Source organism: Ammospiza caudacuta, chromosome 1, assembly GCF_027887145.1.
Source record: "Ammospiza caudacuta isolate bAmmCau1 chromosome 1, bAmmCau1.pri, whole genome shotgun sequence".
Lineage (NCBI taxonomy): Eukaryota > Metazoa > Chordata > Aves > Passeriformes > Passerellidae > Ammospiza > Ammospiza caudacuta.
The window spans coordinates 120,459,252-120,474,427 of NC_080593.1; the positions used below are offsets into that span (position 1 = coordinate 120,459,252).

General features: G+C 35.0%; 1 protein-coding gene across 3 annotated transcripts in view; it reads left to right on the forward strand.

Moving 5' to 3' along the window:
* CSPP1 (centrosome and spindle pole associated protein 1) overlaps positions 1-15,176 on the forward strand; it is a 62,325-nt gene that overhangs the window by 30,056 nt on the left and 17,093 nt on the right. For all 3 annotated transcript variants that reach the window (XM_058801620.1, XM_058801630.1, XM_058801638.1), the window contains 11 exons: positions 1,229-1,419; positions 2,279-2,397; positions 3,393-3,471; positions 3,800-3,920; positions 5,921-6,056; positions 8,054-8,200; positions 10,322-10,434; positions 11,418-11,567; positions 12,797-12,943; positions 13,704-13,808; positions 14,869-14,935. In XM_058801620.1, the coding sequence (XP_058657603.1) occupies positions 1,229-1,419; positions 2,279-2,397; positions 3,393-3,471; positions 3,800-3,920; positions 5,921-6,056; positions 8,054-8,200; positions 10,322-10,434; positions 11,418-11,567; positions 12,797-12,943; positions 13,704-13,808; positions 14,869-14,935 (1,375 nt within the window). The remainder of the gene's footprint in view (positions 1-1,228; positions 1,420-2,278; positions 2,398-3,392; positions 3,472-3,799; positions 3,921-5,920; positions 6,057-8,053; positions 8,201-10,321; positions 10,435-11,417; positions 11,568-12,796; positions 12,944-13,703; positions 13,809-14,868; positions 14,936-15,176) is intronic.

Here is a 15,176-nt window from a genome sequence, read left to right on the forward strand (position 1 = left end):
TCGTTAGTGAGAAAGGCTGTTTTAAATGTTCTGCTGCTCAAGACATTGGATTTGAAAAGACAAAAAGTCTGTATACTGCTTTATAAAATTCAATTGCTTTAGCTAGTATCTCTTATCCAATTCTGTGTTCACATCTAGAAATTTGAAATTAAATACTAAATGCAAATATTTATGTCTAGTAGATTTTGAGAATTTGTGTCTAAACACTGTATTCCTTGATTGGTGAGTACTAACTGCCTTGTATACACTGTCTTGCAGCTAAATGATGAGGAGGTAAAGATTTAATATTTTGTTGAAATATTTCCATATTGTAGGGTATATGGTTTTCTGGTGGATATTAATATGTAGCTGGTTTCGGGTATTACTTTCTCCCAATGCATGTTAGTTGAAGAACTTCAATATTAGCACCAATAAATTCAGAACAAAATCTCTTTTACTTATACAGTGTATGATTTTTTTTCCCATTCTTCTATTCTATTGCCTTATTGAAACAAACATTAGGATAGTTATGCAGAGCACTTGCTGTAAGGGCTTTCTGGGTGTGACAGGGTAGTTCTGAAACTGACTTGCATGCCTTCACATTATTTGCTTGTTGCTTTTGACTTTTTTCTGAGGCTGACAGTTATCAATAAACATTTGCTACTTATGTTTTAAAAAGAACTCCCTCCAAAAACATGTAATTTTTGTGACTGAAAAAATTAATAAGGTCAAAGGAATTCAAAAAGTAAAATAATGGTATTGAAGGAAATGTTTATTGGAAAAAGTCTCACTGTGTATTTGTATTTTAGTTTTTACTGATTATGAGCTATTTCAATCTTGGGTTGGAGGGGAGGGATTTCAGAAACTTTTCTTTGCATAATATGAGTATACTGTCACTGTGGAAAATTGATAGCTGTAGATAAACTGTTCTAAAGACATGTTCTTTTTTCTGGACATTAACTAGATTTATATACTTCCTGAAACCAATGACAAGGTTGCTTTTTGTAAATCTCTGATAAAAGTTTTGAATTTCCTTGTAATACTGGATTCCCAGTAGATCACTGGAAGAAAAAAAATGCAGTTACTAGAAATTTGAACATTTGAAATTTGAAAGTTGAGATTCAGTGAAGTGTTTAACCCAGCGTAAATGGAGGTTCAGAATATTTCCTAGTAATGAGGCAACTGTTTTGTTTTGGTTTTTTTCCTCTCTCTTTTTCTTACTACTTCTTTTTTTGTTTTTTCCCTTCAGCCAAATAGATTGAAGCAGTTTGGCATCACAGCAAGAGCTTTTGAAGAGAAGGTACCTCCTGAAAGGCCCAGGGTGGCTTTCCAGACTCCAATGCCAGCCCGTTCAGCCTCTCCAGTGAATGAAGACTCTCAGAGTGATAAAGACTTTCAGAGGGGTCTAGTCAGCAGTCTTGGGGAAATGGTGGCTCCCAGGTGCTTCACCATCATGTTCATTTTACATGTTAAATAAGATTGTTGTTTAGCATGTTATTACTCTTGATCCTTCTCCAAGGAGCTGATGAAGGTAGACATAGTATTTTGACAATTAACAGAAAACTTACTACTTTGTACTGGAATAAACTTTCAATGTCAGTTTCCTCATGGTTTATTTGAAGGCATCCATGGAGGCTGGATTATCTCTGAAGGTAGCTGTCTCATAGTGGATTTTTGTGTAGGACAAGGGTTGAGCTGTAGAAATTATGTCCATGTCTGTAATACTGAGTTGTGAGAATGCTTGGGCCCATGCCCTGCAGTGTCCATGTTTTCAGAAGGCTGATGTGGCACCAGTTTGGCTCCTATTAATTAAGCAGTCTTCCAGGGCTGAGCTCAGGAATGCACTGTAGGCAAGGGCAGCTTCCACTGGGTGCTGTGATTGTGGCTAAAATGAGAGAAGGCACGTGGCTGAAGCTCTGCTGTGCTATTCACCCTTTGACCAGATCTTGCCTTGTTTTCTCTACTGATGCAGCCAGGAAGTACCATTAACTGAGCCACTTAAAGGAGGAGTGCTTGTTTTGTGTTCTTAGATCTCTGGAATAGTCTGGGTTCATGTGCTGCTCCCTCAGGGAAGGTTAATTCCCTGCTGAGACTTATTGTATCTTGTTCCTGCATGTCACTAATGAGAGGTCTTCAGCTGAACTAAATCTAGAATTTTTCCATAATGAATTCTCCTTCTGTCCCCATCCCTGCTTCATTCTCTTTCCCTCCCTCTCCTTCTCTCCTCCTCCCACTTCTTCTGATGATATCTTTTCAGTTGTGCAACAAACCAAGGAATTGTGTCCCTTTTTTCTTTAAGGCTTGCACCGTTGCCACCGCCTCCACCACCAGTTTTGACAGACAACTATAAAACACCTTATGATGATGCTTATTACTTTTATGGGGCTAGGAATCCCTTGGATCCTGCTCTTGCATACTGTAAGTTGATGATTTTAGGTGGTTGTTTGAGTGATTCATATGACTGCTTTTAATCTAGTTAAATGATGAACAATGTAGAACTTGTAACAACAAATTAAACCCATTTTTAAGATGTGTAGGGAGTTAAAAGGGCTTTTTTTCAATACTGTTTTTGAATGAAGTAATTTTCTCCAGCAACAAAAAGGGCTGTGACTTCCTGAAATCTTGTTCATCACTTGAACAAGCTCTAGTCTCAGATTTTTTGCTGTTACTGCTCCCAGATAATTTTCTTTATAATATTGGTAATTAAAACATTATTTCCTATAATCACTTAAATACTAATTAATTACATGTGTAGGTGCTGTTGCAATTTCAGATATAATTATCAATATTTAAAAGATATTTATTAATACGTTAGATATATTAAAATAATGTATGAAGTGGTCTACTTTTGTATTTTAAGGACTCCTTTTTTGTCTGTCCTTTACTTCATGATGATTTCATGATTGAAACTTATTGTGATTTGTGTAGGGAGGGACTGGATTATGTGGTGTTCGTTTTTCTCTTTTCTATTTTTTTCTTTTTTAGAGAAAAAATCAGAAATACTTTAAATTTTTTTGTGCTATCTTCATAGAAAAGGTAAAATAAAGGAGAAAAAAACTTAGAAAAATAGCTCTTTTACTAGTTGATTTAAATGACATTTGGAAAGAATGATGATGTGTCACCATTAAGCAAGTAATTTAATTTTGTTATTTGATATAGAATATGTTGATGAGGTAATTTGTAAAATCTAAAGGGATTTAGTTGAATTTAAGAAATAGATTTGTACCTTGGCATTGTATTTCTTGCTTTAGAGGGCATATTAAGGGTTAGCTGAGTTTGTTATAGAAGCTGAGAGTTCTGTTTGTTCTATACTCACAGAGTTTGACTGATGAACTCTGTTCTTTTAGATAATGAAAAATATTTCTATCTGAGCATTCAAAATTTTAAATATGGTTTGTTCTTGTTTTTTACAGATGGTACAGGAATGATGGGAATGCAACCCACACCTAGTCTGGATCCTCCTTTAGGCCAAGCTCCAGTAGAGCAGGCTGTGTAAGTATTATCTATATTTGTATTCTTTATGTATATTTATCTCTATGGATATTTTTCTTGTATGTTGGTAATATTTTGCTAAGAACAGATATACCTTTGAAGTAAAATGTTAAAGACAACTCTTCAAACTTCTATCTAGACAATAAAAGAATAATTCATTGAACTGCTATTTTTGTATGGATTTAAGAAAATGTTTGGGATTATAAACTGCCAGGCTATGGGAAACAACAGCTCTTAAATACTTCAGGAATGGATTTTTAAAAAATTTTTTTACCTCACTCTGCACCCTGTGATGTTTTCCTTTTATATGTGTGATTTTTCAATTTAGGAGTAACATTGGACAGAGGAATACAGGAGACAGACAAAGAGGCATAGGAGTGTATTCTGAAGAAAAAACAAAGCCTTCCAAAGAGGCAACATTATCTTATCAACAAGAATTACAACAGCAGGTACTGAGTGATAAAGTTTCTAACTCTTCATTCTTCATTTTTTTGGCATATGATGGTTTTAACTATAGTACTCTTTCAGAGAACTTTATGTAGCATACAAATAAGAAGCTTTTTAACTCTCCTTCCTTTCATCACTTCCTTCCTCTGACTCTGCTTTAGCTCATTTTAGCTCTTCAGGTGGACAGTAAGCTCTTCAATTTTTTTGTCAGAGGCAGAGAGAATGTTAAGAATCTTACAGCAAACAGATTAGTTCCAGGCATGTATCTTTATGTAATTATTTTCATGAAGATAAGAACCTGCATCTTAAAAGGAATGGCTTGTATTGTTCTGATATTCCATTATTGCTATAATTACTAGGAACAGCCTAATTTCTGTAAGTTTTTCATGATCATTTGGACACTAATTCAAAGGTTTGCCAAATGTTTATTTCCAGTGTGTTTGTAGGCATTGTCTCATTTTTTTTAGCTTCTCTTTTGATAGACTAGACAATTTTTTTGTGTCTCCTGTTCCAGTAGACACCTTAGTCCTATACTCACTTTAGTGGCCTTTTGCTGTTGCATCTTGAGGGAGTTTATAGTTACAAAATGTATTTGACCATGATGAAATATGTTACTTTTGGAGAAATTTTCCTAGTACCCAGTTCAGGGGCACTTAACGTTTTCTTATCTGATTTTTCATGTATTTCCTTGGTAGAGGTAAATAATACCAATAAAAATAGTGTAGTTCTAATTATGTTTGTGCATAAGGGATAAAGGAAAGGCTTCCATCCAAGGGCAAATAGAGAATAGAATAACCATTTAGGAATAGTTTCAGGTACTGTACATATGGTTCTCTGAAGGCATTTTCTCAGTGTAGTCCTAAATAAGTATTACCTTGCAATATGAGAGACTGCACAATATGACATAAAGGTCTAATAAACATGGCATGATACAACCTTTCATAGTTGTTATGGTTGAAAGTTGAAAGCAATCAGGATATTCTTATTTTTGCTATAGATAGACCTGACTTATGATTTTTGTAAACAGTTGAAGGGGCTAGATGGGTCTTTGTTGACTTGTTATATCTCTTATGGAATTGGGATTACTGGGAAATTATAGCATCATAGAGTGACCTAGGTTGGAAGGGAGCTTAAAAACCATCTAGTTCCAACCCCACTGCCATGGACACCTTCCCCTAGATGATGCTGTGTGACACCCCATCCAACCTGGCCTTGAACACTTCCAGAGATGGGGCATCCAAAGCTTCTCTGGGCAACCTGTTCCAATGCCTCACCACCCTCATAGTGTTTTATTTAATTGTATTTATCTAATGAAATGTTTTTCTAATGCACATGAGAAATAAAGTTAAGAAAATTACATTAATATATTTCAAATACAAAAAATAGTTAATGTTTTAAAAGCTTTGAGTAAAAGGTGACTTTTTAACAGCTGTTCACTTTATTAATTCTATAAATAAGGAGACTTAATTACATAAATGATTTTGAAGAAAGAGAAGAACAAAGCATATGAACATTCTTGTGTTACACATAGATCATAGTGAACTACCACTGAAAACTATTTTATGAGTGATTATGGAATTGTGTAGGCATTTATTATTAGGAGTCATCTCCAGTCTAAGTTTTGGTTAAACAAAACATACCAGATTGAGAGAAGCAAGTGCAATAATATTGTAGAATTTTGCCTTTTAATTTTCAGCCAGTATAAACATGTGTATCAAAGATCCAGAGATAGGGGACTTTTGATCTAGTGCAAATGTCACATGTGGACATTTCTGGAACTTGGAAGTTTTATGATGTGTAGGATGTTTCTCTGATTATGCACAACTGCCAAGCACAACCAAACGTGATGCACTGTCTGCAGTGTAGACAGTGAACTGTTTGGATTTTCTTGCTCTAGATGAGGGAAATAGATGAGAGAATTCAGTTTGCTCTGTTAACTTTTATTCCACTTCTACTTAAAGTGATATTATTGTGGAACTAACTTTGGTTGCATTGCTTTTAGATAAGAGAGAGAGAAGAGCGACGCAGGCAAGAGCGAGAGGAGAAGGAGAAGTTAGAGGCAGAAATGAAGAATTACAATCCTTGGGGAAGAGGTGGTGGTGGTGCTCCTCTCAAAGATGCAGAAGGAAATCTGATAAGTATGTTTGTGAAAATTATGGGTTGTCTTTTCAAAGCTGATGTTTTCTTGCTCTTGTAAGAGCTCTATTCAGCCATATTATTCCTTGTTTTGTTACGCTGGTAGCCTTTGACAAATAAGACTTGTTTCAAGGATATGTACTCCAGGAATAATTGAGTTATTATTTTGATTTCTGTAGAATCATTTAAAGAGTACAATCCAAACAAAATGGGAAACACAGGATATGTCAACTTTAAGTGAAGACACAATGCAGTTGTAAAGGGAGAAGGAGGAAAACAAGCTGTCAGAATTATCTGCAATACAAATATGCTAAAGTCTGTTGTGAAGATTTTTATTTAAGCATGTCCTAGGAAACAGGTTTTTAGGGTTTTTTTTTCTTTTTAAAAATGGTGTCTAGGCTTAGAAATCTCTATTTGTGATATGAAAAATGGAAATGTGTTTATATAAATATACAAAACTAAGTGGAATATTTATACTTCCCTAAGTAACACTGCTGGTAAATGGCTATATAAAGAGCACTCAGCAGTAATGTTTTATAAGGCTTGCTTTTTTCCAAGTGCTATTTTATACAAGATGGGAGTAGGGAGCTGGAAGATAGCTGTAATCCAGGTTGTTAATCTACCCTTCCAATAAATTGTTTAATATTTACTGGATAACAGTTTATATACAAAAGTAATTTGTTTTAGTTGTATGACACCTGAGCAACATGTCAAAATTAATAGTATATTTTGAGAGTAGTGAGTAAAGTTTAAATGCTTTTTAAAGATTTTGTGGCCAAATTAAAAGTTTAGAAGCTTTTATTAAGGATCCAAGCTTGTGTTTATCCTCAGGGCAGATAGAGGTGTTCATACTGCCTGACTCCAGGCACTGTATTTATGTGTTTGGCTTCTTCCTCTAGGCTTCAGCAGTGGTGTGGCTGGAAATGTAAAGGTCTCATACTGACCTGAGCCCTACACATAACTGCTGAGAAGTTTATCTCTCTCTGTAAATGAGAAACCAAGAGAAAGAAGCTTATTACCTTGTCTTCCTGAATTAAATATGTAAAATACTTTTCCCATCATAGGTTGGCAACATGATGTATAAGCTATGAGTCGAGTGTTGTGAATCAGGACATGCTTTCTGACATGTCTTTTTAATGTGGTGTGACTTGTCTTTTTATCCTCCTAAAAATCTCTGTAAATAGCTTTTTATCACACTCTGATATATGCAAAGGTTGTTTTACAGAGAGGCATGGAATTTAAAGTTCTCGGAATCTGTGTGCTTAAATAACTACAGTAATTCATAATTATCAGAAACACTATTTCAAAATGTAATCTGAAAACTGTGCAGTGCTTTTTTTGTTTTGAAATGAGCCTTCTAAGTGTAGTATGGTAACATTTCAAAATCAGCTGAAATTAACATCTTTGATCAGGCACCATGTAAATTTTGATGAAAATGTCACATAATGTTGCTTTGCTTACATATTGAAATCTGCACCTGGATTATTACTGAAGACATGAAGAGCAAAATATGCTTCAGTGCTTCAATTACACTTATTTCCCTCAACAGTACTTAGAGAGATTCAGCACTTAAAATATCAATACTAAACTCAGAAGTATTTTACAGTTTTAAGGAGATAGAAGAAAGGGTGGTTTCTAAATATCTATTTCAACACAGACTAGACAGTCAGTTTTGTCTTTGAGTTCTTTATCTTTCCAATTAATAGCATTTTGAGGCAGGGGAGAAGGGAGGTTTGTTGGGAAGAATCATTCCTGACAAAGGAAAAGTGATAAAATGAATCTTTTAATCTGTTAATTAATTAATAACTCGTTAATTATTAGAATCTCACCCTTAGCCTCTGTATTCTTGTCTTTGCCTGATTTTTTTGTTTCATATCATTGCTGATATGCTCAGGAAGAGTGGAATCTGGTCAAAACCCCCTGTATTTTGGAGAATCTACAGTGAGCATGCCTTGATGAGATTAAAACACTATAAACAGTTATTTCCCCTTTCCTTTAGCGGACTTGACTGTCATGCACAAGCGAAATGAAGAGGCTTATTATAATCCAGAGCCAAGACCAAATGAAGATAAAAGGGCTATTGTTGACCTAAATCTGGCCTCCTCGAGACCTGAGAACTCAGAAGCATCTACAAATAAAATAGCAGGTTTTTAAGAATACTGTATTGCTCCTCTAACTATCCATAAGTCTCAGTGACCAAAATTCCATAGTCTTTACCTCTTTCTGGTAGTCCTATGATAGTGTTAGTGCTCTCTACCTGTGAAGTCAGTATCATGCTTGTTTCCCAAATTTCTTCATTGCTGTCACTGTGTGCTCTTAAAATCTTATCTATCTTATCATCATGATAACTAAAGCTGTTTTAGCCCCGAAGAGTCAGGATCAGTATATTAATTTTCCAGATTTGATGTTTCTAATCAAATCTTTGTACATGTTTGTCTTATTTTTAAATGACACAGTAAAATACAGCTGTGTAGTAGGTGAGACGGTGGAATAAAAGGAGATCTTCAGGTATATGATGTTAGAGTTTAAGGTGAGATAGGTACAGTAACTAGGTTAACAATTTCTGAAAGTTACAGGTAAATTGGGTACATATGGAGCCCTATGCATTGCCTTCAAGTTCTAAGGATTTTGATTTATTTTCATTTTTTTAAACTAATGCATTTTTATCTTCTAATGTTTTGTGAGACATCTAAATGAGAGCACTGTGTTACTCCAAACCTGTCCCTAATTTAGCATGGGCAAAGGCCAGGATTGTTGATGGTCTTCTCAACTCAGCTTAGATGGTACTTTTCCTTATCTTGTTTGAATTGTTGCACTTCTTAATAAAGAATTACATGGTATTGTACATGATACAGGTTGTATATTTAACCATTTAGTAAGAAGTGAAACAGGAAGGCTGTTAAAGTAATAAAGTTAAACAGCTGAGAGCCTCTTGTTTAAATCACTTATTTTGGGATCAGGAGGTGGTGCAGATCAGTGATGGAAACTTTATCGTCTTGCACCTTGAATTTGATCAGCCATGTATTACAGTGGCTTTGTGTATGTTTTGGTGGGTTTGGTTACTTGGACTTTTGGAGTTTTTTTGGTACGCTGCCCTGTTAAAAGAGGAACTTGCAGGATAGTAACTGGTACACAGCAGGCATTTTCCTTGATACTTTCCGTAGTAACTTGTCTGTCTTGCACCCATGCCATCTAAATGGTATATAAAATTTATTCTGCTTTTTTATATGGAAGTAACTCCATCATGAAAGAGCCACATGTAAATTTAGTTTGATTTTGGAAGGATTCAAGCATTGCTTCCATGTAAGGAAAAATAATCTCAAAGTGTACTCCTTGGTATGCAAACATATCCTCCTAAGGCTAGGCTGTAGCAGTAAACATGAGAATTCCTATGAGAATACTTTAATGTGTTATTTATGCTTTCATCTGACTTGGGTGTTACCATATAGGGAAATGCAATGTTCATCTCAGCTCAGTGGAGCTATTGCTCTTGCACATCTTTGAGGCACCATCCTTCAGGGCAGACATGATATGAGTGAAGAACATGCTGCATGAACTGGGAAGTTAACACAACTTCCTCTACTTTTCCTTTACTTCCTTTCTTTCTCCTCTGCTTCTTATAGGGATTCTGTTCTGCAAAACCTGCTCTGTGTGCTATCTGAATTAATCCTCCTATCTAGAGCTTTGGGGACAGTATGGTTATGTTGTGGTCGTAACTCAGGGCTAAAGGAGACCTGACATTTCAAATTTTATAGTACAGAAAAAACACTCTATACTGGCAGAATTCAGATTTCTGACTGCTTAGAATTTTATTTGCCAGTCTGGGGCTTTGGTTTTTGTAGCATCCTTTGCTGTTTTGTGTAAATATTTGTTCTATTAGGATGCTCGGTTGGAAAAGAGTGAATAAACCTGAGGAACATAACTGTGTGTTCTAAGTCAAAAGAATTGCAAGCAGTAAAGTTACAAGGTGTAAAGTTACAAGGTGTAAAGTATTTGCTATTCCAATTAATTTGCAGGTAATGTTCTTAGATACTAAGCTGCAGATTGAACACTAGAATAGGTGACTTTAGTAGGTGTTATTTTGTAGAAATGAAGCTCACTTGGATGGTATTAAACAGTTCAAGTAAGAACTTTCAAGCCCAGCTATAGCCTTGAGTTACGACTGCCATGAGCTTCCTTTTCAAACCAGTGTCTCGGATTCCCCATTTCTCACTCTGGCTTCCTGTCTTCAGTTTGTTTTTTATCTGTAACCTTTCCCCTCCCTCAGGTATTACATTTGCACAGGCCTCTCCTTTTGCTCGAGGTAATGTGTTTGCTGAGCCTCCATCTCCAGAGCAGCTTAAGCGACAGGAATCCTACAAGAACTTCCTGCGTCTACAGGTGAATGCTCGTGCCAGATACCATCCAGTGAGATAAATTGTACAAAGAGGATTTGCACTCAGAGTAAATTATCAATGCCCACCAAAGACCTTACCTGTGCTATCACAGCCAATTCTGCACACAAGAGATGTACTAAAAGCTACATACCATAGAGTTTCTTGGATTTTGGCTTACTTAATAGCATCACTTAGACAAGCATTTCTTAATAGTTGGCTTCTATAATCTAGGCTCTATATAATTTTTTATGTACAGCTCTCTAAATACAGTATTGAGTTCTGAAACTGTTTGCATACATAAATGACTACAGAAACCAAGATGTTTCCCTTGGAGGTCTACATGACAAAAATGCACGTTCATCAAAAAGAAATGGTGATCAGTCATAGTGTAGTTATTTATTGATGGGTATATAAAACCTGGTTGTTCCTCAACCAGCTTATGTCTTCTGTCCATAATGTTTGACATTTAATCTTATGCTGCGTGAATTAAATATCAGTGTAATTAAATACCATTATCAAGGAAATAATAGATAATTTAAGAGACTACTAAAGTTGTGCAGCGTTTGATGTGGATCTCTTGAAAAGAAAAGATCAAAGGTCTAATAATACTGCAATAGTGGAATGGAAAAAGATAATTACCATATCTTTTTTGTTTCCCATCTTCCATTATATAACCAGTGAATAAAAGTGTTACTCCAGCACCTCTTGAACAGAGCGAGTGTTAGGAAATATTCTGGTTTTATTATTGTTTATAAATTATTTTCCTGTAGAGGGGTGGCTCTGATGGCAAAAAAAAAATAGGAAAATAGAATCTCATTTTAAGGGAGTTCTGAAGCTGAAATATAGGACAGGCTCTAGGATTCTTTCAGTTGCACCATATAGCTTTTGATTTGCAAGTAGGTACTGCAGAAATCATGGTGGTAAATGTTGTTAATCAGATTGCTACTGGCTATTGACAGTTGAATACTTCTTTGTTTTATTTTTAAGATTGAGGAAAAGAGACGTAGGGAAGAAGCTGAGCGAGAAAAACTTCGCATAGAAGAAGAAAAAGAGGAAAAACGACTCGCAGAACAGAGGATGAGAATTCAAAAAGCATATGAAGAGGAGCTAGAGGAGAGAAGGAGGAAAGATGAGGAGGTGTAGTATTTTGATACTTTGACTTCTTTCCATCCTAAACTAACCCTTTGTAATACCTGTTGTGTAGAAGGTAAGCCAAGAAATGTCCTGTGAATTGATCTTTGCTTTTAAATGGGTCTGCATTAGGCAGAGGAGAGGTGGAAGATTGCCAGCATTAACTAGCTCATTCTTTTCACTGGCCATGCTATACTGAAAACTTGAAGAAAAAAACTTCAAGAAGAACTTCAAGAAAAAAAACTGTAGTTTTATAAATGACAGTGGTGCTTTCCTCTCTAAAAGAAATTGGTGGTGAGGCCAATAAAAAGATTTATCAAATTGGTGAAGTAAAAAAATATAATCCCAGTTTTTGTCTTAAATCTAGTTATCATAGAATTATTTGAAAAATGTACCTATGCAGGAATATTTTGTACAAACTTTTAGAATTGGCAAGGAGATAAGAGAGATAAGAATACTGTTTGTTTTTGATGAATGCTAAGCAGATCTAGTGAATACTTTTCACGGAGGTAAATTCAAACCTAAATCAATAGCTATGGATTTAATTCATACCCCAAATTTTTATTTCTTGGGTTTTCATTTTTTAATAAATTTGCATTATTTAGAATATGATAAATAATTGTAGGAAGAGGACGCAAGGCCATTAGAGAAAGATGACTCTTTTAGTGCCCTGTGGGATTACGGAAGATAAGATTAGGATGTAGGACTTGAAAATTTCTAAGACAAAATGTTTATCTTATATTCTAAATTCTCCTTCCCTAGTATGAGCAGATTAGTTGGATGAGCCTTGTCTTCTGGATACCAGAGCTGTTCTAGCAGAGAGTAGGGAGCTACCTGATGTCATTGCTATTCACAGTCACACGACTGAAACTGAGACCAGATGATAATTTCTCTGTGGTGTTGTGATAGTGTGGTGCATGTCTGCAGTATGTTTTAGTTGAATCCTAATTTTTGGAAATGACTCCTACAGTTTAGCCTTAGCTGATGGCAGATCTGGGGTCACAAACTGATGTAGAAGTTATTAGGAATTCTGTTTAATGGTATTAGCAAAGCCAGGGCTGCTGCTATTTGAGGTTGGCATGAGATATATTTGAATTTGGACATTTGAAGTCAGACTAATGAAATATGCTTTTTTTATTTCATACTAATCACTTTGATGTGTAATTTTAGCTTCTCAAAGAGAAAGAAAACATATTATTAATTGAGTCTTTTTTAATGTATTAATTATGTTACAGAGAAGATTGAAAAATAAAGAAGTAATTCAATTAGGGGAAGAAAGGAGAAAAGAGGCAGAAAAACGACAAAAAGAAAAAGAAGAAAAGCAAGAGGAACAACTTAGACAATATTTTGAGAAAGAAAAGATGGAAGAGGAGAAGAAGATGGTATGTTTAAGTGACTTGCTAAGAAAACTTACAAAAATAACTGGATTTTAAGGAAATCACATGACTTCTTAGATATCTACCTTCAGTGTTGTTTCCCTGTTTATCAAACTGCAGTATACTTAATGCACAGAGAACAACTGATGGAAAAATCAGTCATACTGCAGTAGAAACTTACCTTGTTGGTTAAATTTGCATTAAAAATAGTAAAAGTAAGATTAATAATCTGCACTCAATAGTTGATTTTTATATCTGCTGTGAAATACTGTGACCTGCATTTGCTGAGGTGTAAATATAAATAAAATTGTTTATTGGAGGACTGATAGGACTGTTCATCTTAAACAATGGTGGTTTTGGAAATTTAATTATTTTCCTTTCATCTGGATGATGTAAGAAATCCATCACATAGCATTCTGATGGACAAAATCTAATTATAAAATTCTCTTAGGAAGTTTGTACTAAGTTTCTGTAATTTCTCTAAAATAAACTGATATAAAGATATAAAGGAAGTGTCTAGAGGAAAAAAGATATATAACTGAAATATAAATTAAGAACAAAACACCCTACAGCATAGAAAAAAGTCTTAAAATTTCTATAGGTTGAAAACAAAAATTACATTAAATAATTTTTGCTGTTGTTATATGCACTTAGGAACATTTCTTTCTGTCAAAGGGAAAACACTAACAAAACTTTGCCTGTCCAAAAGAACACTTTATTCAGAAGCTGTAGGGATGTAGTTTCAGTCTTGGTTTCCTCCCTGCAGCTGTCACGGCAATCTTCACCTGTCATTCCTGCCCTGCAGAACAAATCAGCGAGAAAAGAGGAGAGGATTCCCTCTGCTGAGAGCCGTCTGTCTTCCTATGCACAAGTATGTGAGAGCACAAGATTGTCAGAGCAAACTTCTACTGCTTTGTTTAAGACAGTACTGGGTATGAAATTATGCCAGGATTTTCAAATTTGGCAGTTTTTACTGCAATGCCACGGATAACGAGACAGCCTTTACATTAATCAGTCTTGGAGCTCTGAAATTTAAGGTTAAATTTTATTTCAAGTATTGGAGAATTTTTTTTGGAGGTGGGTTATTTTAGGTTTTTTTCAGCATGTGCATTTTCTGTAGGAATGAGTACCTCATTTTGGAGAGGATATTACACTGTCCAGACCCTTACAAGGGGTCTGATGATCTCAAGATTTAGGATAAGAAAGTTTACATGTAATCTAGCAGCTCATCATTTTCACTCACAGAAGAACTTTGCTCAGGCATGAAATTTAATGTTGATTTGTAGCTACTGACCTTCTTATGTAATCTTTACGTTTTTCAAAGTGCAAGGAGATTATTACTCCTAATATGCTTTGCTTTCTTCTCTGCATCACAAATGAGTTACAGTAGTGGTTCTGAGACCTCTCATTTCTTTTACTTGATAGTCTTCTCTGGGGCTTTTTTGGATTTTAAAATAAATTTCTCCTAGAAGAGAGTAGATTAAATAATTGTTTATGAGATTTGAATCTCAGGCTATACTTTTGTCTTTTTATTGAGAAAGTGTTTGTTTGTTTGTTTTTACCAACTCTTTGTCTGAACTGAGCTAAATACTTTATAGTTTCAGAGAATATTTTATGTCATACTTTAAACCATTGTTTTCCCTAAATTTCCTAAAAGTGGATAATGCTCTGGAGGTAGGTCAGTTTATTTCTTTAGCAGTACTTGGAATAGATTTGTTTAGAACTCTGAATAGTGCATTATAGGTATTGTCATAGTAATTTTGGATTATACATTGAAAGATCAGATTTAAAAATTTTAGGCATTCACAACCTGTAAGTTTACTGTTCTGACTTCCAACTGTTAGTGTACATTAGCTGTAAAATAAGGAATTAAAATGTACTGCAATTTCTTCCTTTTACAAATGACATTTGATATTGATGATGGTCACTAGGATCCTCCACAGCCCAGAGCTCCTTCTCCACCTGTCCCTGCTCGAAGAAATCAGCTGCGTTCATTAGGTGGGTACTTGTCCTCATTGCAGGCTCACTTCCTATTACAGCAAACCCCTTCTCTGTTACAGTACCTTTTCTTGCCTGCAAAAGAAGAGTCCTTTCAAGTTTGCATTTCTGTCTAGGTGTTTTCTCTCTTAGTACTATCAATGTACTGGTATGTCTGAGTTTTTAAGTATGGTATGTCTGAGTTTTTAAGACAAAATGATAATGCATTCATTATGCGTCATCATAAGGAAACATGTTTTTG